The 24,835-nt window shown below is 37.6% G+C and overlaps 3 protein-coding genes across 4 annotated transcripts; all 3 read right to left on the reverse strand.

Moving 5' to 3' along the window:
- Window positions 1-591: 591 nt before the first annotated feature.
- Window positions 592-15,589, reverse strand: LOC135940063 (uncharacterized). Its single transcript, XM_065484735.1, has 13 exons — window positions 14,531-15,589; window positions 14,246-14,456; window positions 13,166-13,311; window positions 12,154-12,402; window positions 11,805-11,990; window positions 10,747-10,912; window positions 10,579-10,685; window positions 8,064-8,268; window positions 7,345-7,490; window positions 6,155-6,403; window positions 5,236-5,421; window positions 4,509-4,683; window positions 592-904 (listed from the first exon to the last, which is right to left on the reverse strand). The coding sequence occupies exons 1-13, from the start codon at window positions 14,577-14,579 to the stop codon at window positions 796-798; spliced, it is 2,184 nt and encodes a 727-aa protein (XP_065340807.1). The 5' UTR covers window positions 14,580-15,589; the 3' UTR covers window positions 592-795.
- Window positions 15,590-15,728: 139 nt separating this feature from the next.
- LOC135940064 (phospholipase A1-like) lies at window positions 15,729-20,444 on the reverse strand. The gene is made up of 8 exons (XM_065484736.1): window positions 20,287-20,444; window positions 17,950-18,036; window positions 17,533-17,743; window positions 17,332-17,477; window positions 17,031-17,279; window positions 16,652-16,837; window positions 16,008-16,170; window positions 15,729-15,948 (listed from the first exon to the last, which is right to left on the reverse strand). The coding sequence occupies exons 1-8, from the start codon at window positions 20,366-20,368 to the stop codon at window positions 15,810-15,812; spliced, it is 1,263 nt and encodes a 420-aa protein (XP_065340808.1). The 5' UTR covers window positions 20,369-20,444; the 3' UTR covers window positions 15,729-15,809.
- Window positions 20,445-20,829: 385 nt separating this feature from the next.
- On the reverse strand, window positions 20,830-24,789 carry LOC135939517 (sterol O-acyltransferase 1). Of its 2 annotated transcripts, none has more exons than XM_065483972.1 (11): window positions 24,590-24,789; window positions 24,104-24,186; window positions 23,504-23,637; window positions 23,280-23,450; window positions 23,076-23,224; window positions 22,875-23,008; window positions 22,645-22,820; window positions 21,607-21,880; window positions 21,297-21,531; window positions 20,989-21,125; window positions 20,830-20,931 (listed from the first exon to the last, which is right to left on the reverse strand). In XM_065483972.1, exons 1-11 carry the CDS (start codon window positions 24,729-24,731, stop codon window positions 20,872-20,874), a joined length of 1,695 nt encoding a protein of 564 aa, XP_065340044.1. In that variant the 5' UTR covers window positions 24,732-24,789; the 3' UTR covers window positions 20,830-20,871. The 2 variants fall into 2 exon arrangements, with proteins under 2 accessions (XP_065340044.1, XP_065340045.1); XM_065483973.1 differs by lacking the exon at window positions 24,590-24,789 and adding an exon at window positions 24,246-24,332.
- Between the last annotated feature and the right edge of the window lie 46 nt (window positions 24,790-24,835).

The following is a 24,835-nucleotide window of genomic DNA, read 5'->3' on the forward strand; positions in this document are numbered from 1 at the left end:
GAACTAATTTTGCAAAATATTATCTTTAGGATCGCCGAGCATTGGAATAGTTTGCCCCAGCCCCTCCAAGACCGACAGTTTGATTATTTTCCATCAGACCTCAAAGTTCACTTGTGGCAGAAATTTTAGCGTGTTTTGTGAATGTGTTTTAGTATAGGCCTTGTCCGACTTGACTATTTTTTTATCTGCCGACGTTTCAGCGACTAGTTCGCTTTGTACCATGTATGTGCCTTTTTAACTTTGTTTTTATTATTGTTGATATCGGTGAAAGAAATTAATATAAATGTATTAAACGTGGAACTTTTCTTGAAAAAATATTATAATTGTGTGATAGTTAAAGCCGGAGTTTTTAATAATAATAGGAGGTGGGAAGAAGAAGTACCAGCCACTTTCGCGGAACTGAAGGAAATTTACAACAAATTAATGCTGGACTTAGCCTCATCTTTTAGGTCCGTCGTGTTCTGTATACAACTATTCTAAAATAAAAAATATCAATCACCTTTTAATATTAATAAACAAACATCTTAGACAAACTTCACCTAAAAATGTTTCAGTCATTTTAAATAGAACAGATTAATAATAACCAATACAATTTTTTTAACTTAAATTTTATTTTTTTAAATTAACAAATTCACTATACTTTACAAAATAAATTAGATTTCCAAGCGTTAAACAATTTTCAGAGAAAATGCACAGCACTAATTTTACTCAAGCGTCATAAGTCTTTAAATAATACTGAACCAAGTTTATATTTCTACGAGGGTCGGGTGTGGAGGTGAAGCATAGGTTGGTTGGTCAATTCTTGGTCAGGATGCAGCACCTGGGGTCGCCGTGGTCGGACTGGCGATCGTCGCTGGGACAGAAGGGGACCTCGTCGGTCGTGAGGCAGTACATTCCTTGGGCGCTGCAACACACACAGCCTTATAATGATGTAGTGTTCGTTCCGGCGTCGTCACTTCAAGTACATCAGCCAGCATGACCGCAAGAAACTTAATACGCGGCGCTTGAAACGACTCTTGTTTATGTAATTGGGTGCAGTGTTGTTCGAAGGGACGCCGGCCGCCGGACCAAGGGAAAAAACGCGCCCGCCATGCAGACGGTGTGTGTGCGGTTTCCCTCGGTCGGATCGGCGGCGCAAGGGTCACACTTTTTGCAGCTCGTGTCGTGTGGGAAAGCACCTCGGCTGCTATCGCGCGCTCTGATATTATTATCGCCGCGCGCGATTGAAAATTATCCTCATTACGACACTCGCACAAGCAAGCAAGGGTTGTGAAAAATGGAAATTTTCAAGGATTTCTCAATCACTTTTGCATCTTGTATTGCTTTATATTTTTTAATTGATTTAGTGCATAGCTTTGTGCAAAATAATCTAATAAGCGAGATTTTTGCTTTTAAATGAAACAGATATCAAAATTTTTTATCTTATTTTGAAAGTCTATATTTCTGCATCAGTTCAAAGCAAATTCAATGAAATATTTATCATATATTTCCTACATTCTCGAAGAACCCTAACAAGGTAATTTTTTTATAAATTTATTCGAAAATATTAATTAATAATTATAAAAAAAATTAATAATAATTATTCTCATGCGTAAAATTTAATTCGGTGTTGCTCCTGATTGAGGCTTAAGCATTCAGAGAATTGAAATAAGTAGAGCTGCGAGAGTTCTGGACTTTTTTCTTAATGGTCGACTCTTCCATAAAAGATTTTTTTCGAAAAATAGCCCGTGGTTTTAAGGTTTTGAAGCAATTTTACAGGTGTAGATTAAATAAAATAAATAAATTCAATCATCAATATTGCATTTTGTCAATTCTTGATGGGGTTGACACTCTAAGACTTTGGCTATCTTCACGGGACGAATGTCTAGCGTTTCAATGCAGTCCTCGGTGCGGAGGCAAGTGGCCCTTGAGTGGGCGGGGTCCCTGTGCGGCCTGGTGCGCCCATGTTATTCGTTCGCGGTGTTATTGGGACCCGGGTTTCAGCATTCGTGCTAGTGCAGTGCGCGCCCTTCCCGGTCCTCCGGTCCTCGGACAGGGATAAAAAGAGCAAAAAAAAGGATGTGATTACGAGATGAACGGTGCGCACATTGATGCTTAAAGAAGTTTAGATTTGGTGCAAAACAACTTTTTCTTTCAGAGGCCGCTATAATTAAATATAATATGTCAACTAAATCTCGGGTTCTAAGAGTTCAAATACAAAATCTAAATACCATTTTGCTCGTTTCAACAACTCATGATGTATTGAAGTAAATTCATAGTGATAAAAACTAGATTCTGTGGTAGTGAGGTGCAAACATAAAAAAGTTGTGAAATTTCACGTTTTTTATGAGGTTGAAAGGTTAAACTGCTTCTCGGCTATCTAGTAGAGGTTGAGACGAGTCTAATGGTTTGAAATTCTGGCCTTTAGAATTGGTTATTTGGGCGAGACAACATTATTCAAAAACCCGAAAAGTGCCATTTTGGAACTTTTCTTTTTTTAACACAAAACTGAGGAAAAATTTATTCCAGATTATGATTTTAACCTAATTTTACACTCTTCAAAATTAGAAACTTTCAATTTACTCATTTAAAAATCCGAGTTCCACTTTGAAAGTACGATTTTAGCGCCCTTGACCTTTTACCTATCACTTTGAGGTCAACAAAAAGTCATCCTCTTGACGAGACGTATTCAATGTGTCTGAATTTTCGTTCGATTTGAAAGGTTTTGGAGAAAATTAAAAAATCCGAAATTCGAAATTCAAGTGCGCAAATTAAAATCCGTATATATGGGACAGTTGGAGTTTTCTTAATGGCGTTTTTAATAAAATGTGGCCTAGTTTCATTAAAAAAAAATCAAGATTGTATAGCCGCTGATAGAACTATATATACCTTTCCTAGCTCTTTATTAGTACAGATCAAATGGCTATTAAAAATTGCATGATTCGTAACAGTAGTAAACTCAGAAAAAAGCCTGAAGAATGATATTTTAATGTTAGTGATTTTCGCACATCCCTCGAGCCTATCGCAAACAAGAAAAAAAATCTACCGCATTCGCTTGTTATCGAAGTAGTTGTTGTTGTTGCTGTGTGTTCGCGGCGACGCGGTTTTGCGATGAGCATCTCACAAGTCATTAATTCGCACGGTCTAAGACACCGCGACTTCTTCTCGGTCGCGGACCTTGATCCACAAAACAACACCAGAGAGCTCACTTAGTCGGCGTGTAATGTGCTCGATTAAATCTGCTGGCACTTAAGCAGCGTGAAATTTTCGCACCTTTTTCTCTCCACACAACGCCTCTGGTTTTCAGAAGAAGTGATAAGTGTGTTAATCGTATGTATTTCGCGATTGAAATGCAGTTTATTAATTTACGGCAGTGACCCGAGTGCTCGGTGTAGACCAGCTGATTTGCGAAATTTGGAGCAGATTCATATAATTATAAAATTTAATACCAGCTTGACAAGTTTTTTATATCTTTTTTTTTTGCAGTAATATATACGTCTTGGAGTTGCTTGCAAAATTTATCAGAAAATTCACCTGAGGTAATTATATGTTAAAAATTATGTAAGAGAGTTTAAGCTGTGAAAATCTTGGAGTTTAGCCAGTATTAATTTATTTCGTGAATTTGTAAAGCTTCATCAGTACAGGGCTGTGAAAATTAGACAGTCGAATAATTTTTACTGAGTTTTCAACTGTCATGCGTCGGGAGATTTTTGTAAGACATGATTTTTTTATGGATAAACTTGTAATATTCGAAAAACTAAGGGATGAAAGGTTGAAAGGGGGGCTTTTTAGTTTGGATGGATAGTGAGAAAAACAAAATTGCTTGATCGGTGGATTTTTACCCTCGAAACATGCTTGGTGTCACCCCTGAGGTCTGAAAATACCAGCAAACAGGTAGAAATCGATTTCTGGCGTCAGGGTAGCCCTCCAACGATCATTCAATACGCATGTGTGCATGGCCACTTTGCCGACACCTGACGGGCTCTGCATTGATCCAATCTGCAATATTTGCATGCACACCGCAGGATCAGCCAAGTCAAAAGCATACAGATTTTAAGTGCTATTTGACCCTTTGTAAGTTGCTTAGGAAACACCCTGATGATCCCATAATCTCGTTCCTGACAATCCATTTAATAAATTCAGTTTTTTTCTCTCTCCAAATTGCTCCTCAAGGATTTACAAAATGATAAACTCGACTCAAATTTCCTAAAACCTCCCTTTCCTTATCGTAAGGATTTTCATGTTCCTTTTTTGTTGGTTGATCGTCTAAATTTCACAGCCACAAAGAGATGGAATGACCTCCAGACGTCGTTATTAGCCAAATAAACATTTGAATGTGAAATTAAGCCTGGCATACAGGATCTTCCTTCTGCAAACACCGTGATAGACTCATTTGAATGCAGAAAATTTTAGCTCTCGTCTTCTCTGGTGGCCCCAAATAGGTATATACGGTATTCGGGCATGCGAATCGTGAGATACTCTCTCGGCGTGGCAGTGCAGATCTTATCGTCACCCTTTTTCGTTCATACCTGCTGTGCATGGCGGCTCCAAAGGTGGCGTTCTCGCCCGCCGCGACGGGTGGGTTCCACGGCGACTGGGGGCAGCGGTTCGCGCAGGGCTCAACCTGCAACCCGGCGTCGGCCAGGAACAGCGACTCGGCGAAGAAGCAGACCGAAGAGGCGTGGCTGCACAGCCGCTCGTCGTCTGCGCCAAACAACATTTTTACGGCCCAGTTGAGAAAAAAAAAAACAAATCGCCAAGGTCGCCGCGCAATAAACCCTCATCTGTCGGCGATTATGCGAAAATCCGCCTCGATTCCCCAGAAATCGGAGCGCGGAATTTGTAATCGTCTGAGCGTTTATTGCGTTTTTCGCTCTTGGCGGAGGAAAATTAGTATGGATTTATTTGTTCTTGGGTGTATTTTGGCCATTCGGCTGTATTGAATTTTTTTCGAAGGTCCGTGCATGGCAATTTAAAGTCTGAATAGTTTATAATCCTTATTTGCAATTTAACTTATAAGATACAAAGTTATACAATTTAAGCAAATTTGTCAATAACGTTGAATTTTCTCCAAATTAATCGTTATATAACAATCTGTAACTTTAAAATAGTTGAAATGAGATATTTTCTGGCTAATCAGCTTTTAAAATATGTAAAATATCTAAAATAATATGGTATGAAAGGAATTATTAAACCAACATTCGAGTCGTTGGGTGCAAAAAATTCGTTTGTGAATCAGAAAATTTTCTCTCGTACTTATTGATTTGCGGCAGAAGGGCTGCCTGCCGCTGTTGATGCAGACGTCGGCCGTGCCGAGCCTCTCACCGCCCTCGCCGTACTTGCGCGTGTCCGAGTGGAAGACGTGCACCGCCTCGGCGTCCGACGGATCCAGTCGCTTGTCCGGGAAGCGCCTGAACGGCCGGTTGCCCGTCGGGTCTAGAGCTGTAATTGAGGAAACATTCGACGTGATATCATCCTATTATTAAAATAAGTGACACGCCTCTGAAACACAAAAGCAGGCACGCAAAATAAGATAATAAAAAGCAGGGAAGAAAGGAATTTTTCTCTCCCACACGAAAAACTGTTCCGTTGCCAACTTTTAGTGCGGGCGCGCGTTGTTTATTGCTCCGTTTAGTCTGTGAATAATAAGGAAACGACGGCTTATTCAACACGATATTCTAGAGAGCGCGTCTTAATTCATATTTTGGGAGGATGTTTATTGGGTAAAATCAATACTTTTTCTTATTTCTGAAGCTAAAATACCAATTTCAATTGCAAGGGAAATTATGGTATCAAGACTAAATCTTAGGTAATATGTTTCTGTAGATATTTAATATGAAATTAAATCATCAAAGAGATGCTAAAATTATTGGTCTTCTGGATATTTTTTTAAATATTCCTACTCTATAGAGATTTTATTTTTGTATTAATATTACCATCTTCTTTAAATATATTCAACTCTTGTCTGTAATACAAAAACATTTAAATTGTAAAATTAAGTTCGTGAAATTGAAATTCATTTCATTTCAATTCAATTTAATATATAAAATGTGTTTCTTGCTGGAAAACATATTTTTTAGGATTTCCGCAGGAAATCTAGGTGAGTGGACCATTTTCATGGAATGTGTTTCAGATAGGAGCAAGAAATTAGCATTGTGTCTTTGTGTAAACAAACCGACTATTCTCTGCATCCGCTTCGGAACGAAATTCGCGACGAGACCGCAAATGTGTGCGCCGAGTCCAAAGCCAACACACGTCGTCCGCTCTGTTTGCACGCCGAACTCGGCGAGATATTCGAATAGCTGAGCGGTGCACTTGGCCACGGGCTCGGCATTGTGTCGGGCCATCACGCGGTCGCACCGCTCCTTGCTCAGCACAGAGTAGTCCACCGTGATCAGATTATGCGTGCTGCTCTTGACGTACGCTACAGGCAATAGACAATAAATCGAAAGTGATGATCAAATCTTTCCTACAACTAATTATAACAGGGAATTTAGTTGCCGTTTTGTGAAGTGAAGATTTTTTAATTCTCTTTTTAGAATACACTAACAAGGGGAGTGAACATTTCAATCCAAAAAATTATTAATGTGTTTGGCACTATACGAGTGTTTGAAAAAATGAAAGGAATTTATTTACAGTTATTTATAGTTCGCCAGATGCACACCTCCATAATTTAAAAGTCAAAATTTTAACAGATTTTAAACTGCCACAATAACTTAAAAAGGGATCGGATTCCAATAAACTTTTATTTTTTATTTAAATCTGCTCACCGAGATGAATCGAATGACGTGTGCGATTTTCATGCTTTTAAAAAATACTTGGTTTTGACAAAATTTTTAAACAGAAAGTTCTGGGAAAATTGCTTGCAGAAATGTAACGACTTGTAGAAGAATTTTAATTGTTTAGCATATAGTTTTAAAAATCATAATTAATTTTGGCTTCATTTTTTTTTGTGGAACCATAACTCTCTGGTAAATACGAGTCAATTTTTAAAACAGCCTTTCCTTGATATTAGGGAAATCATGCAGCTGGTTTTTTAATTTTTTAAAAACTAAAAAACTTCTCATAAATCATAGAACTCATCATTTGTTAACTTATTGTTTTTTTTTTTAATTTAATTTATGATAGTCACGAAGCTAAATTTTTGCGTCGTGCTCAACCAATCAGAGCGTTTTTTAAAACGCGTTATTCGGCAGTCAAAGTGGGTTATTTTACGATTATCCGTGCGGCGTTGTAAACACACAAAGAAACGCAAAAGCGTGTTTGCGAGCACGACGAGGAGGAGGTTAAACAAGGAATTCGCCGTGCACCGACAATAATGCTCGAATTGATACTTCTTCTTTTTCCCCTTGTTGGCGTACTCACCGTCCCTGAGAATGACAGTGGGCATAAAGTTTTCTCCGCCCTGATAGCCATGCACAAGCACAACTGTGGGTTTGTCTAGGTTTAAAACCAGCCATTCCAGCGAGCTCGAGTTGACGGCGTTGATGCGCATCTTCCTCGCGTTTACTCTGAAAATAAAAAAGAGGGTTTACCAACGAAACGATCATTCTAATTATTCATGATTTGTTCGAAAGAGAAGCTCATTGTTTAATTTTTTTATTTAAAATTTGCATGTCCTACTAACTTAAAAACACTTAATATGATTATAAAATAGGACCATTAGAACAACACGTGGGGCTGTAATCCTATGATGGGACACCATACTCGATTATTTCGGACATTTTTCATGCTTTGACGCACAGGGTCACATCAGGGCTGGACTCTGAAGGTCGGAATTGACCTAAATTAGTTTCTATTTAGGAAAGTACTCGGTGATCTCAAGTAAAGACACGTAAAATTTGATTTAATCAACATTAAGTTTTACTAAGCCGTTGGCTCGCATGTGTTGAAAAATAAATTTTTATCGGCAGCCTTATAAACTTTTATAAATTATAATTTTTATCTTTTTAAATAATTTTTCATGATGAGTCAGTGTTCATGCAAATTTCGAAAGCATTTAAAATATATTTGATCATATTTCTTTATCCGCGTGGGCATTTTCTGCATGAGACATTTAAACGGTTTTTTTGTGGGCGGCGTACCCTGAATACAAGTAGAACTTTATGTGCGGATCAGGGCACGACACATTCGCGATTCGCTTCTGTATGCACTTTTTGCTGGTGACGTCAGGGTCGGCCTCGTGCTCCTCGGTGTCCTCGCGATGGTCCTGCGACGCCTCCGCAACTGGACCCGCGCCAAGTTTGTAGCTGGAAATGGACGTCTTCTTAGCACTGCCGCCAAGCGTTCCTGCAATTTATGCAAAAACGCGCATTAAACACCTTTTACGGCGCGCTCGGCCTCTCGAAAAGGCTCTAAAAAAATTCTTCCTGCTGTGTGTGTTATTGTGTTCATAATGCTGCAAACTTGTCTCGCCGACTTTTATGAACACACACTGTAAAAAGTGTACAAGCCTGTGTGTTTTTCTCAGGAGACGAGTTTGTATTAAGTGTGTGTTGTCGCTCTCTGCTAATCCACGGCTGAATGTAATTTTTTTAACTGGTTGTAAAGAGTTTGAACAAAAACTTGCAGTGTCTTTAGCATTGGCTAAAATTTTGAATTAAAAAAGCAGATAAGGCTTTTCAAAGACTCTTCAGTATTGTTAATCGTTAAAGGGCCTGTGAATTTTATACGATTGACTGGTTTATTCTTTTCATCTAGGATTAAAACTGCTTGCCAAATTAAAACTTTGAAATTAACAAATGCTTGTCGATTTCAAGGAATTAATAAAAATGGAGCTCTACAAATAGCGAAAAAAAATTGTTAATATTTTATCCTTTGAATTAAAAAAAAATACCCAAAGAATAGAAAGCACCTACAAAATTTAAATATGAAGACTTTTTAGCTCTACAAAATGCTTTAACTCCGAGACCCTAAAAACAACGAACCAAAATGTAAACTCCAATTCTCTTCTCTCTCAATTTAAATAAAATAAAAAAGACGCGGATTGTAAAAAAAGCAGCAAGCTGCAATGTCTAAATGTGGGCATGCACCAAGGTGAGGACGCCTCTCATCAGCCCCGCGCGGCTTTCCTGGTCCATTTATATGCTCTTAACGGTACATTTAGTAGAGGCTCGCTCTCATATATTTCGCATTATGTCATACACCTGACTTTGAGAGTGAGCGCGCGCGAGCAAAGGCGTGATTAATGCCGGACTCCTTCTTCTTCTTCTCCTTCGTTCTTCTCCTCTCTGCACTGTGCTGCATATCCTGCTGGGCGTGTTGCATTATGCATTTCTTGCCGAAAGATCGGCTATCGCGATCAATTTGTGAGCACAGCAACCATAACAGGATTCCTCTCCTGCTTTTTTACGTGCACTTTGTTTGTTGCCCAACTCTTATCGCGGCGCTCGCTCTCGGATCGAAGGAAAGAAAGTGCGGAGGAAAGAGAAAGAAGATCAAGAGCAAACGTTTCTATTGTTCATTTTTTACAAAACCGTTTTCAGGGCATGCTTCGAATTTAAAAATAAATATATAACTTTATCAAAATACGGGCCTTTATTTTTAAGGCAGTCGAAAACAGCACATATTCGAAAAGCCTATTTTTTCCATATTTGTTTTTCATTCAATAATTTAACATACATTCTAAGAAGAGATAGAGAAATGAAGAATATTAACTTAACTAAGACATTATTTGTTTCTTAGATTTCTTCATTTTGTTAACAGATTTTTTAAATATACCAGCATCATTTTAAGATTTAGTCTAAACGAATTCAAGGGTTTGAATACTTTGAGTTCGGCTATGTTTCATTGTTTTTCCATAAATATAACACATTTATTTTTCATCCATTAAAATCAAAACATGGATATAGTGGGAAGATGATTTCTATTGACCATTATTAGGGAGGAAAAATCATTTCTATATCAAAATAGGTTTTAAAAATTGAACCAATTTAGCTCATTAATGATTTTTTTCAACTGTAATATACTCTTTGAGATAGAAAATATTATGACAATAAAAGTATGTATATACCTCAATTCAATTTAGTGATGTATAAAATCTGCGGCAAATCGACAAACAGAGAAAATAAAAAATTGGATGCTAAGAAATTAGTTATTCACCTCAAAATCGATTATTTAACAAATTTTTACAATTAAATACACCGATCAAAATAATCCTCTATTTTATATCTATTCGGTGATTTAACATATTTTACTGGGACACAGGATTTAAATTTAAGCATTGTTAAATAAGCTTTATAAAAAAATATAAATATAAAAATTGGAACTGACTCTTCTCTACGTGGCATTCATTTAAATGAAATATTTTTCCTCAAATAAATATCCAAATGTTTTCAATTCAAAAATAACAATCAAATTAAGTCGATAGTTTGTGCCCATTAAATATAGTAAGCCCCCTAAATTTCACAGGCTAAGGACGGTTAAGGGTAAAATAAAATTTGTGCGCGTCTATACAGAATATTGATTTAAAACAGAAATAATCTTGCTGAAAGTCCCCATAAGAATGTCGTCATGCTTGCCAATCGTATTTACACACACACGTCTGACCAAGTTGGTCAGAAGCTCATTTCCTCCGCAACTAGACAGAATTGGTTTGACCTGCAGCCGAGGCGCAGCACCTCGGGTCGCCGTAATCAGGTTCGTCAGAATCGGGCACCTGGCAGTAGGGCGGCGTCGGCGCACTCACGCAGTACATTCCGGACGCGCTGTGACACAATTTTAACTTATATAATAAAAATATGCAATTTTGAATTAATCTCGTCTTACGAAGTCTCCAAGGGCTGGCCCAGGGTGGCGTTGTCGCCGTCACGCGTCCTGATCCTGCTGCCGTGGGGGCACCTTCCGTCGCAGGGCATGCCCTGTCTCACCCTGTCGGGGAACAAGCTCTCAGCCTGGAAGCACAGCGACTGTACGTGGCTGCAGTAGTTGTAGTCTTCAAAACGAACAGCAATTATTCTTCTGCTGATGCCAATCCGAAACAATAACGGGATTGGAATTTGAGCAAATTATGCCGATTGTGAACGGGAAAGGGACCACCATACAGATGAAAAAAACGGGAATTTAGCCGTTCTCATGATCACAGAATATGTGAGGTACAAATTGATGTTTTTGTTTTATTAAATGGCTTTTCTTAAATAAATTGAAAAAGTTAAAAAAATAGAAAAAAATTGCACGTTTTTTATTTTTTAAATCTTATAAAATTAAAGCCGCAGAGGCAGGCAATAAAATATCTTAAAAATTACAAGCATATAAAGCATATATCCTTTTGGGAAAATTCCTGAGTATCCAGAGCAGCCAGCAGAAGGCACCACCGTTAATGTACACTTTTTGGGTATTTCAACTGTGATTTTAGATTCAATTCGTCTGCTTTGCGCATTTTTGTCGTAAGGACTTCCATTGCACATTTTAAAATACAAAACTGGTTCAGCCAATCGCGGTTGAAACGAAGAATTATTTTCGAAACAGAAAATTTGTGCTGTCGTTACTACCTAGATTATGGCTGAATCGATATTGGATTTCAATCCGTAAAATGAAATGTTTTTACGCCAAGAATGCAGATTTTATCTGATATTGTAGTGCAAGTAGCAGGAAATTGTGAATGAACTGAATAGTAAAACGACTCCAAGCACCAAGGACTCTTCCCAAATGACAAATTCACATTTTTAAGATTCAAGGATTTAACTTGCACTAAAAATTATTTTCAATTCATTTCATCCTCTGTTCATTTTTATTTAAAAAAATCAAATATATGTATCCCTCTTTCTAGCTCTACTATTTTTTCCTTTTCGTAAAATAAAAATTGCACTCATTAAAATTCGATTCACCTGATTGTGGCTTGCAGGCAATTTGCGTGCGGCCGCCGTTGATACAGAAGTCGGCGGTGCCTTGCAAACTAGTCATTCCGAAAAATCCAGCATTGGTGTGTATGACTTGAACGATCTTTGCGTCTCCAGCGTCCAGCCGGTCGTTTTTGTTCCTGGACTGGAGGAGTGGCCGCGCCGGATCCAAAGCTGCCAATAACAAATTTTACGCGCACTTTAAATCCTGCTCTTTATCAGAGGTTTCAAGGCTGTCCACTAAATTAGTCTCCGCGAGTGTATTTTAATGGACCATTAATTCGACACTTTATCTGCAATGTTGATTGGAAAACGCCGGCTTCTTTTTTTTACATACCGATTATTCGTCCCAACTGGTCGGAAATGTGATTGGCGACTATGCCGCAGACGTGAGCCCCCAGGCTGAAGCCGACGCAGTCGATTTCGCTCAGCTGCACTCCGGATACTCGCTCAAAGTTGACCAAGAAGTGAGCCGTGCAGTTGGCCACGGGCTTCAAGTTGTCCAACGCTTGCAAATAGCACGGCCACTTGGCCAGAACTTCCCAGTCGGCGTTTATTAGGTTGTAGTTGCCATTTTTCACGTAAGCTAGAAAGTGAAACTAAAAAATCAATATTGTTACGAAAAAATTTAAAAGCAAACAAAATACGACATTAAATTTATCGCCAAAGTAATAGTTTCCAACATTGATGATTGTATATCCTGCTATTTTAAAAAAAAAAGATTTTCTAAAATTTTCCAGCGCAAAGCGAAGAATTATTATGGGAGATAATCACTTAATTAAAAATACAAATATAATATATGATATATATTGATTTCTAAACTTATCCTTCGTAAAAAAAATCAGTTGCTTATATCACATAAATATTGTTTATTACTCGATCTTAATATTTGGCTTCACATAATTTTTGTTGGTTAATTTTGAAGTTATTATAATTTTTGCGCTTAGACAACTCTTAATTAGGGAGAATAAGGGGCCCCAAAAAAACTGTTTTAGACGATTTTAAATGTTGCTCAAAAGTCTGAAACCGAGAGATTTGTGTTGACTTGATGTCTAAAAATAGTTCAGATGCACAGAAAAAATAGGCGATCGTCCTAAAATTCGATAAAATCTATACGCATCACTCTTTAGAAAAATAAACCTGCTTTCCTAATATTAATAATAAAGCAATCTTTTTAAGATCGAGGAGCAGGTTATTCCTACACCTAGAGCCCACGCTTTGTCACAATTGGATTACGAAATAAATTTTCTAGCCCGTTAAACACGCACGCACATCATTGTAGGAATGCTGCTGTCTTATGTAATTGGTCCCACACTCCAAAATGACACAAAATCGAGCCGAGAATGTACCGTCTCTGAGCAGGGGCAATGATCCGACGTCATCGCCTCCGCCAAATCCGTGAATTAACAGCACGGTCTTCTTGCTGATGTCGAAATTGCTATCGGCGAACCAGTTTGGGTCGCTCTCGTTAATGTACTCGCGCGTTCCGTTCGGCCTGTGGAAAACATAGATTTCAAATTCAAAGGGGGCTGGCTAATGGTCCTCTTTTGTATGGCTTTTCTCAAGAGAACAATTAAAAACAAGTATTTATAATTTAATTGTGAATTTTTGGCTGGCTTTATTAATCCCAGGATTGCTCCTGAAAATTCAAATGAAGTTATTAAATAACAAAAGTAAACAGTGTAAAGTTAAATTTAAAATGGGCGTGAGATAGAATCATTTGGAATATAATTTTGTGTTTATTAACACTTGATTTTTGTAATTAATTTAACTTGTGACTAACATGCATTTTTTTAAATGTTTTATAATCGTTTTATAAAAAAAAATGCAAATTTCTCTAGCTTTCCTAATTTGCCGCGGTTCTTCTTATACACTCATCATGAATTATAAAGCCAAACTCAACCATTTATGTTGTTTGATTTTTAAAAAATCAAATTTCGAGGCTTGAACGCCCAAAACTCGAAATCCTTGAATAATAATTGGAAATTTTTCTTTGGCAAATTTAAATTATTTTTTTTTCGGATTACTATAGATGCTATGACCTTCATAGCGAGAACAGAAATTTCAATATAGTCGCTTATTCTGGCTCTAATTATTCTCATACGCATTTTGATAGAAATTTTCCCATTTTATTTTTAATTTAAAAATCCATTCAATTTTCGTCTTAAATTAATGTGATTTTAATTTGGTTGGAAATTAGGAAGTTTTTCAATGTTTCAAATTTTTAAATGGATTTACATTTTTTGAATTCAAAAATAATTTTACTGTTGATCAGCAGAGCAACTTTGCCCCACACATCCCCACATCCAAAACGACAACAAAATTTGTATACCTTTTTCATATTGTTATCACTCAAAAAAGGTTTTTCAATCTACTACCAAGAATTATTAAGTAATGCAATCAAAAAATTAAAATGAAAAGGTGCGTACCCGGCGTAGAGGAAGAAGCTGATGAGGGGATGCGGACAGGAGTACTCTTTGGTCAGCTTGGCGCAGTCGTTGGAAAAATCAACGTCAGTCAAATTATGTCCGTAAATGCTGGAGATGTTGAAGCCTTGGCGGAACATGCTCATCGTCGCCTCGAACGCCTCCCTGTCCTCAAACTCCTCGTTGTGATACACGAAACGCTGGCCGAAGCATGCTACGGCCGGATTGATTTGCAATTAATAATTTGCGACTCCGGCGGCCACGGCTACTGCTGATTTTCGCACTCACCTACGGCGGCGGCCAGCACCACGATGCACACGTGTCCCAACTTCGCCATCGTGTAGACTGAGATTAGGAGTAATTTAACGTCGGGCCGAGGATAGCGGTATCTTTTCCAGCATGTTGAGGAAGGAGAGCTTCAATTCCGGCGTATTCACCGGACCAACTTGTAAATCAACCAGTTTTTTGCCATTGCAAAGTGGGAGCCATGATTTCGGCTTCCAACGGCGACAAGCACGTGCGTGAACCTTATATGTTATTTGCATATTTTGTTTGATAGCCTTTGTGCTAGCTCTCGCGTAAAAGTGGATAAACATAAATTTGATTTGATGTCTTTGATGACCAGCACATTTGCTTGTGGGTCCTCCTCCATTTTACGAATAAAATAAGCTTAGAAATTTTTGCAGGTGACACAATCTTAAAATATCACAATAAGACGCATTTAAATTATCTAATGTGTTTAGGATTTATAGCCGGTTTTTTACATCCATATAATTCTATGCGTTACTTGTATGAATCAAAGAGAGCATCATTAATAATCTCAATGTCTCATTAGCATAGTGCTCCGGATCACCTTGAATACTTTGTGGCAGATGCAGCTGCAAACTGCATTTCTCGTCGACTATTTGCAATATAAATAATATATACTATTTCCCAGGCACTGCACGTTTCCTCAAGCACGGAAAACAATTTGTCCCGACGACCACCACGCTTGACTGATCGTTGCGTGTGGCACAATATGTGTGTAAGTGATTTCCCAGCGGACTGTCGGCGCGGTGACGCAGCTCTACATGCAAAACAAATAACACCGTGTTATGACTGTGTATCTCCTCTGAAACTCTTGTGATAAAATGTGCAGCATTGATAGCTTCCAGATTTTTCTGTCAACCTCACTGACAAAAGCAATTTATATGCTAGTTTCTTCTGATAGTTTGAATTTTTAAATGCAAAGCAAATATCTGATTATTAGGGAAAGAGCTTAAATTTTTCCAGATTGCCGTTCCCGAGAGTATAGACTCCAAAGTTAGCACGCTAATCAAACGACGAGAACCGCGCTGTCTGGAGGAAACCTTTGCTCTTAATTCGCATGTCGTTGTATAAATCGCGATGAGAGTAATCGAAATCAAGAAAAACCATTGACAAAATTAAGAGGGGACATTAAAATTTCATTTTTTAATTATATAAATGATTAATTAAAAACTTTAAAAACAACAGGTAAAATAATTTAATTTGTTTAAATATTAAATAACACCTTCAAAACAAATAAATTTCAATTCTCGATTCTGTTTCATTTGAATTCTGTCTGAATAAACAGATCATTTGCGGAAAGGGAAGTGTCACAGCAAATAGGGTCGCCGTATGAGGAGTCGCTCGGGTCATTGCAGTACGGAGCATTTTTCACGTACATGCAGTACATTCCAGAAGCCCTATTAAGAGCAAATTCACCAAACTCTCATTTATAGTTTTAAAAAGCTTTTTCACTTACCCGCTCTCCACCGCCAAGCCCACGGTCACATTGGATCCGGCTCTGGCTCTGATTCTCGTGTACGGACAGGCATTTACGCAGGGCATAGCAGTCCTCCTCTTGCCCACGAAAAGACTCTCAGCCATATAGCAAACCGAGTGAATGTGGCTGCAGTAGTAATAGTCTGCAAATAAAGAGGTAAAAACTTAATAATTTCGGACACTATTATTCAAATGTTAGTTGAAATTTTTTTAATTTTTAACTGTTGATAATTTTATTTCTTTGAAATGCAATGAGTATATTAATGGTGTTAATAAAATTCCAATTTGATCTATAGATGAAATAATATTTTTCAATTTTTAAAAAAAAAATTAAAAGAGGTAATGGAGTGTTTGAGCTATGAATAGTTTTTAGGAAGTCAGGAAAGCCAACAGAAGGAAATTTTATTAAATTATGCCACCCGCATAACAAGACTGCTTGGCGGCACAGTTTCAATCCCTCTGCAAGGCGTAAAAGTGTTATCGTTATCAAACTATCATTCGACATTTCTTTAGCAAAATTTAATATTTAGAATTGCAATTTTAAAAGCCATTGATTAAGTCATGTTGTTTTCATTATTTCTTGGTAGTGAAATATTATCTGATCAGATAATTCAAATAACGCACCTCGCTGGTTGGCGCACGCAGTTTGCAGGAGGCCTCCGTTGATGCAAAAGTCTACTTTACCCACCTGGCCTCGCATACCGTAGAAGTCAGCATTTGTGTGGATGACCTGAACCTGCGTGGCGTCCCCGGAGTCCAGTTTGTCTCTGTTGATTTTGTTCTGCATCAAGGGTCCTGCCGGGTCTAAACCTGGAAGGCAATTCAGTTTTATTTGAAACCATAAATGAGTACCCTCTTTCGTTAAGAAGAAAGGCTTTCTTGCACTGTTTTTAAAAAATTTCATCCCTGGATAAAATAGAAAATTTCCACCTTAAACTAAAAGGAATTTTCCTGAATTTTGTTTTCTAAAATTAATAAAAAAAATACATATTTTGCAACTTGCCGACGATTTTGTCCAGTTTTTTGGCCAAGAAGCTGGCTGTAGTTCCACAGACATGCGCCCCCAAGCTGTAACCAACGCAGGTGACTTTCTGGTAGTTGATGGTGGTGCTGCGCTCGAAAAAGGCGAGCAGTTGAGCGGTGCACTTGCCCATGCCGCGGACGTTGGTACTTGTGGCCGTCAAGTAGCACCAACCCGCCACCAACTGCGCCCAGTCTGCGTTGATCACGTTGTAGTTTAACTTTAAATAAGCTGCAATGCCGAAATTGTTATTGCAATTCAGGAGCTAATTTAATTTAAGCACCTCTGCGAAGCAATGGCATACTCCCTATATTATCGCCACCGCCAAATCCATGGAATAGAAGCACCGTTGGTTGTGATTTGTCGAATTTACTTTTTGAAAACCAGTTTGGGTCCGTCTGGTCTATTAAAGCTCGAGTTCCGTCAGGCCTGGACATATTTTACGTATATGCGATCTTTGGAAAAATAAAAATTTGTTACGCACGTGTAAAGGTAAAATTTTGCATAAGGGGACGGGCACGAATCTGACGATGAAAGAGTTGTGCAGAAAAGCTGAGAAGTTGCGTTGTTTTGGGAAACATTTCCAAAATGCACGTTGATGTCAAATTTTGGGGGTCGTCTCGACATAATTTCCTTGAATTCATCCTCTTCAATCGCCTCATTTTGGTAAATGATTTTCTTGCCAGAAGAGGTTACTATTGGACAGATAACTTTCAAGAAATTACGTTATTCTCCATTCAATCAGTTAGAAATTGCCTAAATCCATATGTAATAAAATTAAATCTAATAAGCACATCAAACTATAAAAAAGTCAAATACAGATATTTTTATTATTAAAATCCGTTTTAAAGACGAAAGTAAAGTGAATCTGTCAAATACTCAATAACTCTAATTTTGTTACCTGCGCAAGCTGCCAAAAAAAAGATGCACACTCCTCCGAGGATCCTCATGTTTTGGTCCTCTCGAACCACTTTGGAGATCTCAACGACTGAAATATAGCGGTATATTCCTAACGAGCCGCATAAATTTGCACAGCTCTCAGCCAAATCAGCATTTTTTCCTTAAAAATATAGGTGAAGATTTATGGGCGTATTTAATCATCTTAGACTGCTGGTTTGCGAATTGTGATTTTTATTAATAAAATATACAGAATAGAGGTGGCCCTTTATCGTGATTGATGACGATGACCGTGAAATTTTACCTTAGCATCCTGATGCTGATTGTGAGTTATGTAGTTTGCCAGATTCTATTGGCGTTGTGCCTGATTTGAATACATTGGAGGAATTAAAGATTAGTTAAATTAGGATCCGAGGTCGAATTGCTGGCGAGACAATTAAAGGTCCTTTGAAAACTTTCGTAGAAATAAGAAAACCCCTGAAATCACTTGCATGGCGGTGACGCAAAGTAATTGTTTTACGACTTCATTTTAACTGCACAAACATCACATAAGCTCGCAAATAAAAAAACAGATTTTTTTCCGCCTCATTTTATGACGGGCAAGCGTGTTGTGAAATTAATTTGGTCGTTGAACGCGGATATTTGCTTCTTAAGCATTTACAAATAAATTGTTTGGCTACAGCTGCAAAAGCAAGGTATAGCTCATCAAATAAATTAAAATTTTAAACCCTTTTAACTTATCATATTTAATTTTTAGGATCAACTAAGACTTTGCAATTAGCAAAATTCATGAAATATTGGCTTTTGCAAATTCTCTCTCTCTCTCTCTCTCTCTCTCTCTCTCTCTCTCTCTCTCTCTCTCTCTCTCTCTCTCTCTCGGGAAAAAAATCATTTTCACAACCAGAAATTTGTTCTTACGACACGTCTGCCATGGCTTCCACAAACAACTGTGACGAATGGCTGTTTTTATAAAAACTGCGATTTGCCTTTTGCATTTTAAAATTTCTTGAACCATTATAAAAAAAAACAATGTAAGCCCACCAACATAAAATTCTGAACTCCTAGCTGATATTATTATTTTTGAAATATGTCTCTCGTACGCTGTTTTTTTAATAAGTAAAATTATAAAGAACCCCTTTCAGATGTGCGAATTCTTGCCCTTTTGTTTACGGTATTTACTTTATTCTGAAGCCGAGCGGCTAATGTGCAATGCTATCGCATTTCACCGATGGAGCTGAATATTATTATATTGATCGTATTTAAGTCTAAACTGGTCGGCCCAATACCAAACCAAACTGAAATGGAAAAGGTTATTCAACCCTCTCGTTACGCTGCACTGCCTTAATGTTATTATTACGGCTTCGATAAATCTATAAATGGCAGGCCGGCGTTGAAATAATTAAATTTCATTACAGCAGAGCAGCGTGGATAAAGCGGCGTTTGGCTGATCGAAAGTAATAAAGTATATGTGCAGCAGCTGCAAATGAGGAAAAGCAGCAGCAGCAAGAAGTCTCTCTTGTTAGTCTCATTCTCGGCAGCTTTCACACTCGCCCGCCAAGAGACAATGCATATATAGTATACGCGGCAGAAAACAGATCTATGGCGAGTAAAGGCGAGAGCAAAGCGGAGAGCGCGATTCCAAACTGGTATATCGACGGAGAAATGAGAAAATACACACACGGCGAGCAATCGAAAGGTGAACGACATTTTCCCTGAGTGTCTACGTGCGCATTAATTTGCCTAAGCGGTCTAATTTTCGAGAGCTGCACTTTTCAATTAGCTGACTGCAGGCGTAATCCTCTTGCTTTACGTTTGTCTACCATTTTCTTTTAAAGTGGGTTGAAAATGATTAGATTTGTTGGCAACTATAAGCAGTTGTTGTTTAAAATTGTTGTTCTACAATATGTATTAATCAAAAGAGGAAATTTCTCAATTAATATTCAAATTTTGCCAATTTTTTCTTAAATTTACAGCGCTGCATATGTTTGACAATCCTTGGGGAACTCTTTGTTGGTACAAGTAAAGGGAGACAGTCCGCACCATTTGAAAAGCATGCTAACTCTACAGACACTTTTCTAAAGAAAATTACAGGGCTATACCTAAGTCAATTTCGGCTTCGACTGAATCCTTTGCGAAACGTTTATGCCTTGGCAAAACTGTTTTCATGGGTTTTGCAGTATGTTCCTCTTTAAACACTTGAAGCTCATCAAATGTTTGCACAAAACTCCGTGTGCGTCTTCCAAGGTCACGAAATTTCGTTCTTAAAATTGTTGCCGTCTGAGTGAGCTAATTGCAAAAAGTAGCAAAAGAGGAACAAAACCTTGGCAGTGGACCCGTTTACCTTCAAGAGCGTCCATACAGGCGTGCTCTGCTGCTGCAACAGCGATAAACTCGATATAATAATGAGAAGCCCACTCGAGCATCGCCCGCACGCGACACAATACGGAATTTTTGCTTCTGAGAGATGTGTGTAATGTGAAAGGCTACGTGTTTAGTTTTTTCAACTATTTTTCTAGCACGTGGTACGAAGTAATGGACTGAAATAAGCACTAATCAAAGGGTATTATGCAATTGAAACCAATTGTTGTATAGTTCACTTACAAATTTTAAAATTTTACCACTCAAAGTGAATTGAAACCAGCTTTTTTTAATAATGCTGACTTTTTAAGGGTAGAAAAAATATTAAATTTGCAATAGAAAACTAACCACTCATTGTCAGCCCTAAAGTAATGCGAAAACATAAAACTTTTTAATATAAATTTAACCCCCCTAATAAATGAGGTCTTTTAAACACCTATACATTTCTCTCGCATACATATTTATAAAAAATGTTCATCATATTTTAGTCTTTCAAAATATAGGAGGTGAATAAAAAGGGAATATCTTCAATAATTTAATTTATTTAAACAAGATAACTGAAACATTTTTATTGCTTCATAAAGTTGCAAGTCCATGAGCGCGGAACAATCAGATCTGCCCAATAGCCCTGCAATTTATATCCACATTATAATAATTACAATAAATTACACAAACCCAAATTTACCAGTTCCTTGGGGCAATTGATCCTGGCGTACCACTCCATTGTGTACAGACTGAGAAACAGTCCCGTGCCCATGCACAGAGACAACCACATGAAAATATTTCCTCCCGCTCCTTTCCTCTGCACAAAAGTCAGCGCAACTGCAAAAAGGTGAAATATTAAGATGAAAATTGTCACTTCCCTATTATTATCCCATCTAAAATAAATTTGGATTGAAGATTGTGATGCATACAAATGGTTTCCCTTGTAATTTTCAAAATAAAAAGATCACAACAAAATTCATTTATTGGAGTGAATTTAAATTAAAATACCTCCAGCTCCACCAAACATGAACAGCATCACGGGATAGAAGTATCTGAAGGTGAATGTGAGGATGTACTCGTGAAAAAGCGCGGAAATGGCGAAAACCATCAGCTTAGGCATCACCCTGTCGTTGGGCATCACGTTCTCGGAAAAATCTTTGTAGACGTAGGTGTAAAGCCAGTCGTGAACGACGACATTCCACGTGCGGTAGTAGGTGCTGAAGGAAGTCGAGTTCCACCAGTCCTGCACATATACACACACGCGTGCAAATCATTCTTTCTTCCATTCACAGATATTTATTCGATTTTTTGCGCATACCTTGTAAAACATTCTGTCGGCGAAGCACAGCATTTCCGCGAAGGCGTTTTGCCACGAGTGCAGCAGGCAGAAAAAGGCGCACAGCATGGCCAGCGTGGCCGGCATCATGGTGTTGAAAATCGACACGATCACGTCTTTGCTCTCGATGCGACTCTTGCCGAAATGTTCAAATTGAAACTTAAGCAACCGCTCGAAAATGAAGCTCACGTAGAAGATGATTCCGATCACTTCCGTAAAACTCCAAGCAACCACGCGCCACCGCACGCTGTCCGTTCTGTGGATTTCAAATTCATTCAAATTATATTGCAATTTAAAACAATAAAAATAACTAAATTTTAATATGCTTGAATGACATGACATAATATCATCGTTCAAAGTTATAATTAAAGGACTAAATGTTTTGTTAATTTAAAAAACAGGCGATTAGATATAAAAGCTTTGCTACACTTTTGAAACCAGGAAATTATCTTGCCCTCAATTTTGAAGAATAAAATTGAATATTCTTTAATATAAAATTGAAATTGAAAAACAGAAAAATCATTATAATACCGGCAGTATTGTCTTGTTTAATTTTAATTTACTTTCATGTCCCAGGCAATATAAACTAATATGAGAAATCACAAAATTGAATTCTAGATTAAGCTTGATGTACGAGTTTGGCTTTATAATTACGCAGCTATGAATTGAAGAGAATAAAAGACCTATTTGTTGGAAAAATCACGAATTTTGCAAAAGTATTTAATTTGATGTCTCGCTGAGCAGATCCCATTTTTTTTTAAAATACAACAACTTTCTAAGAAATTATGTCTGTTTGAAATATGCTAAATTGTGACTCTTTTTACGGAGACATCTATTAGCAAACAATTAATAAACGGAACTATTCCTTTGACAAATCAACATATTTCCATTAACACTATCGCATATGGAAGCAAAAAATACAGTAATATATATGGGTTAAAAAATTGTTTGACGCGCCAACGAGGACCATTTTAATTAATATTTGAAGCAACTTGTTCCGCAATTCAGATACATTTTTACCTTGGGTAGCAGTCTCTGTAGACCAGAGTGGGTGCAAATAAGTAGTAGAGGAATTGCGAAAAGCCGGGGCACGGAGAATGGGACTGTTTGTCGTTGTTAGAGTCTTTAGGTTGATAGGCCAACACCTTGGGCGTATTGCTCCGGACAAACGCATAACTTTTCATCATGAGCCGAATCTGGAAAATCGATTAGCATACAAGGTATAAAGTCGCATTTTCCGAATCTCGAACCTTTTCCATTAGCACGATCAGGGAAGACGCAGGCGGCAAATTGTGTTCCAGCACACTCGCCAAGGGGAAAAAAAGCAGCGCACAGACGTATAAAATAAAAGCACCCAACCAACACTGGTCCCACAATTTTAAGTCTGAAAACAAAAAGATTTATAGATGGTCCCAAATTGAATATTTATGTTGCTGATAGAACAGTCTCACGTTTTAAAGGAACCTTGTGACGGTTGCTCGCATAAAAGTGAAACATGAGGTAAAGGGAAAACACTCCTGCCATCATGCAGATCCAGATCATTATCACAGTTTTAATATCACCAAAATTCCACAGGATCAGGCCAAAGCCGAATTTAGGCCTGCAATTATCACGCAATGTAACTTGATTTGCATTGTTTTGTTCATTTTTAGAACCTTCCAGTATCCGTCAAGTCGTAAATTAGAGTATTCAAGAACAAAATGATGAGGATGGCCACAAAAATGTGGTAAATGGTCCGGATGTGCTTTATTTCAAAGAGGTCGGTGAGTAACGAGTTGCGGGTCAAAAATTGTTTGTCAGGCAGAGCGCCTTCTCTCGTTGGTTTCCTGTTTATACGAAAGAATTAAAACAACTTTTAGCTTAATTTGTACATACTCACATTTTATCCAAACAGTTCAGGCTTTCGTCGAACAGTTTTTGGTCGTTTTCAGGGTTTCCCACTTCTTTAATTACGTCCGCCAAGACACGTTGCATCTTTTCTTCCATATCTTCTATGAATCCGCTTTGTAGTTCCTGTTTAAACATAAATAATTATAAAAAATTTAGTTAATAACTTTCAATTAATAACGAGACTCCCGACTGACATGACAGCCAGAAAATTCTTTTAGTGTGAAGTTCAGCAGAAAATAATTTATTTTGCTTGGTATATATTTCCGAAACGTCAATTAAGTCAGCTAACAAATTAAAATATTCCTGCGAATTTCGAAAATGTTGAGTGACATTGGAAGAATATAATACGTAAAAAAGCACTACTCTATCGATTGTGAAATTTACTACGTATATAATTGTTTAGATACAAAATCCAAATATTTAATGGGCTTTACTATTAAATATAGTTCAGAATTTTTTTTAGGTCTTGGTTTTTTTCACATTGTCTGTAATCCAGAGGTTTTCGAGATTTTTGTATAAGTTGTTTTCGATTTTCATATTGTTACTGAATACAGAAATGCTATTAATGCAATTAATAACAAAAACATACCTGTAGTTTCAAGCGCGTCCTCTCCAAAGAAAGATCCCTCATTATAAACTCTTTCGAAGAAAACTGCTCCGATGTTTTTTCATCTGCGTAAAATCAAATTAATTGATTGTGAGTAGACAAACAATATGAGAATCGTGTGAACCTTGCATTGTACTGCTATGAAATGCTGAGATTTGTGTAATACTATTTTCAAGCTTTTAGGCACTAAAATAATAATGTGTCCAATTTGCGCACACGCAGCTTGATTGTCCAATAGCAGTGAGCTTTATCATCAGCGTAGTAATAAAAATGAAAATAAATGTTAACGAAGTTTAGATGATAGTGCACTTGTACTCAACTTGTTTTTCTTCAAGTGCATGCACACTTTACTCATTTCTCAATTAAATCCATATTTCAAATGACTATAGCGCTATATAAGACTACTTTAATTATTAGAGAAGAGATAAGAAAATATTGAGCTCAAATGTCGCCGCTCTTCATCCTCACCCATGCTGTCAATCTTCCAGAGCGCCCTTCCCATCGGAAGCTCAGCATTTTCATTCTCAATCGCTGTCTCGACGGAGTTCACATCGTTCTCGTTGCAGACGATCAGTTTTTGCCGCCGCCTTTTCCGCCTGTTATCTTTCATATTTGACGAATGGCGATAAACGCGGCGGCGAAACGACCGTCAAAATGGTCTTGCTTAATCGAATTATCAATCTCTCTCTCAATAATCGATACACGCGCGAGGCG

The sequence above is a fragment of the Cloeon dipterum genome, chromosome 3 (genome assembly GCF_949628265.1).
Source record: "Cloeon dipterum chromosome 3, ieCloDipt1.1, whole genome shotgun sequence".
Classification (NCBI taxonomy): domain Eukaryota; kingdom Metazoa; phylum Arthropoda; class Insecta; order Ephemeroptera; family Baetidae; genus Cloeon; species Cloeon dipterum.

Bases quoted from the DNA above. Each gene is read 5' to 3' on its own strand.
- LOC135939517 (XM_065483972.1), bottom strand. From the start codon at position 24,731: ATGAAAGATAACAGGCGGAAAAGGCGGCGGCAAAAACTGATCGTCTGC. The intron at 23,638-24,103 runs GTATGTTTTTGT...ATGTTTAAACAG, and splicing joins GGACGCGCTTGAAACTACAG to GAACTACAAAGCGGATTCAT. The intron at 23,451-23,503 runs GTGAGTATGTAC...TCGTATAAACAG, and splicing joins CTGAACTGTTTGGATAAAAT to GAAACCAACGAGAGAAGGCG.
- LOC135940064 (XM_065484736.1), bottom strand. From the start codon at position 20,368: ATGCTCGAGTGGGCTTCTCATTATTATATCGAGTTTATCGCTGTTGCA. The intron at 17,478-17,532 runs GTGCGTAACAAA...AAATATGTCCAG, and splicing joins GCAAAATTTTACCTTTACAC to GCCTGACGGAACTCGAGCTT. The intron at 15,949-16,007 runs GTAAGTGAAAAA...TGCTCTTAATAG, and splicing joins GGCTTGGCGGTGGAGAGCGG to GGCTTCTGGAATGTACTGCA.
- LOC135940063 (XM_065484735.1), bottom strand. From the start codon at position 14,579: ATGGCGAAGTTGGGACACGTGTGCATCGTGGTGCTGGCCGCCGCCGTA. The intron at 10,913-11,804 runs GTGAATCGAATT...TTCGTTTTGAAG, and splicing joins TGCCTGCAAGCCACAATCAG to ACTACAACTACTGCAGCCAC. The intron at 4,684-5,235 runs GTACGAGAGAAA...TGTTTGGCGCAG, and splicing joins CTTCTGCCGCAAATCAATAA to ACGACGAGCGGCTGTGCAGC.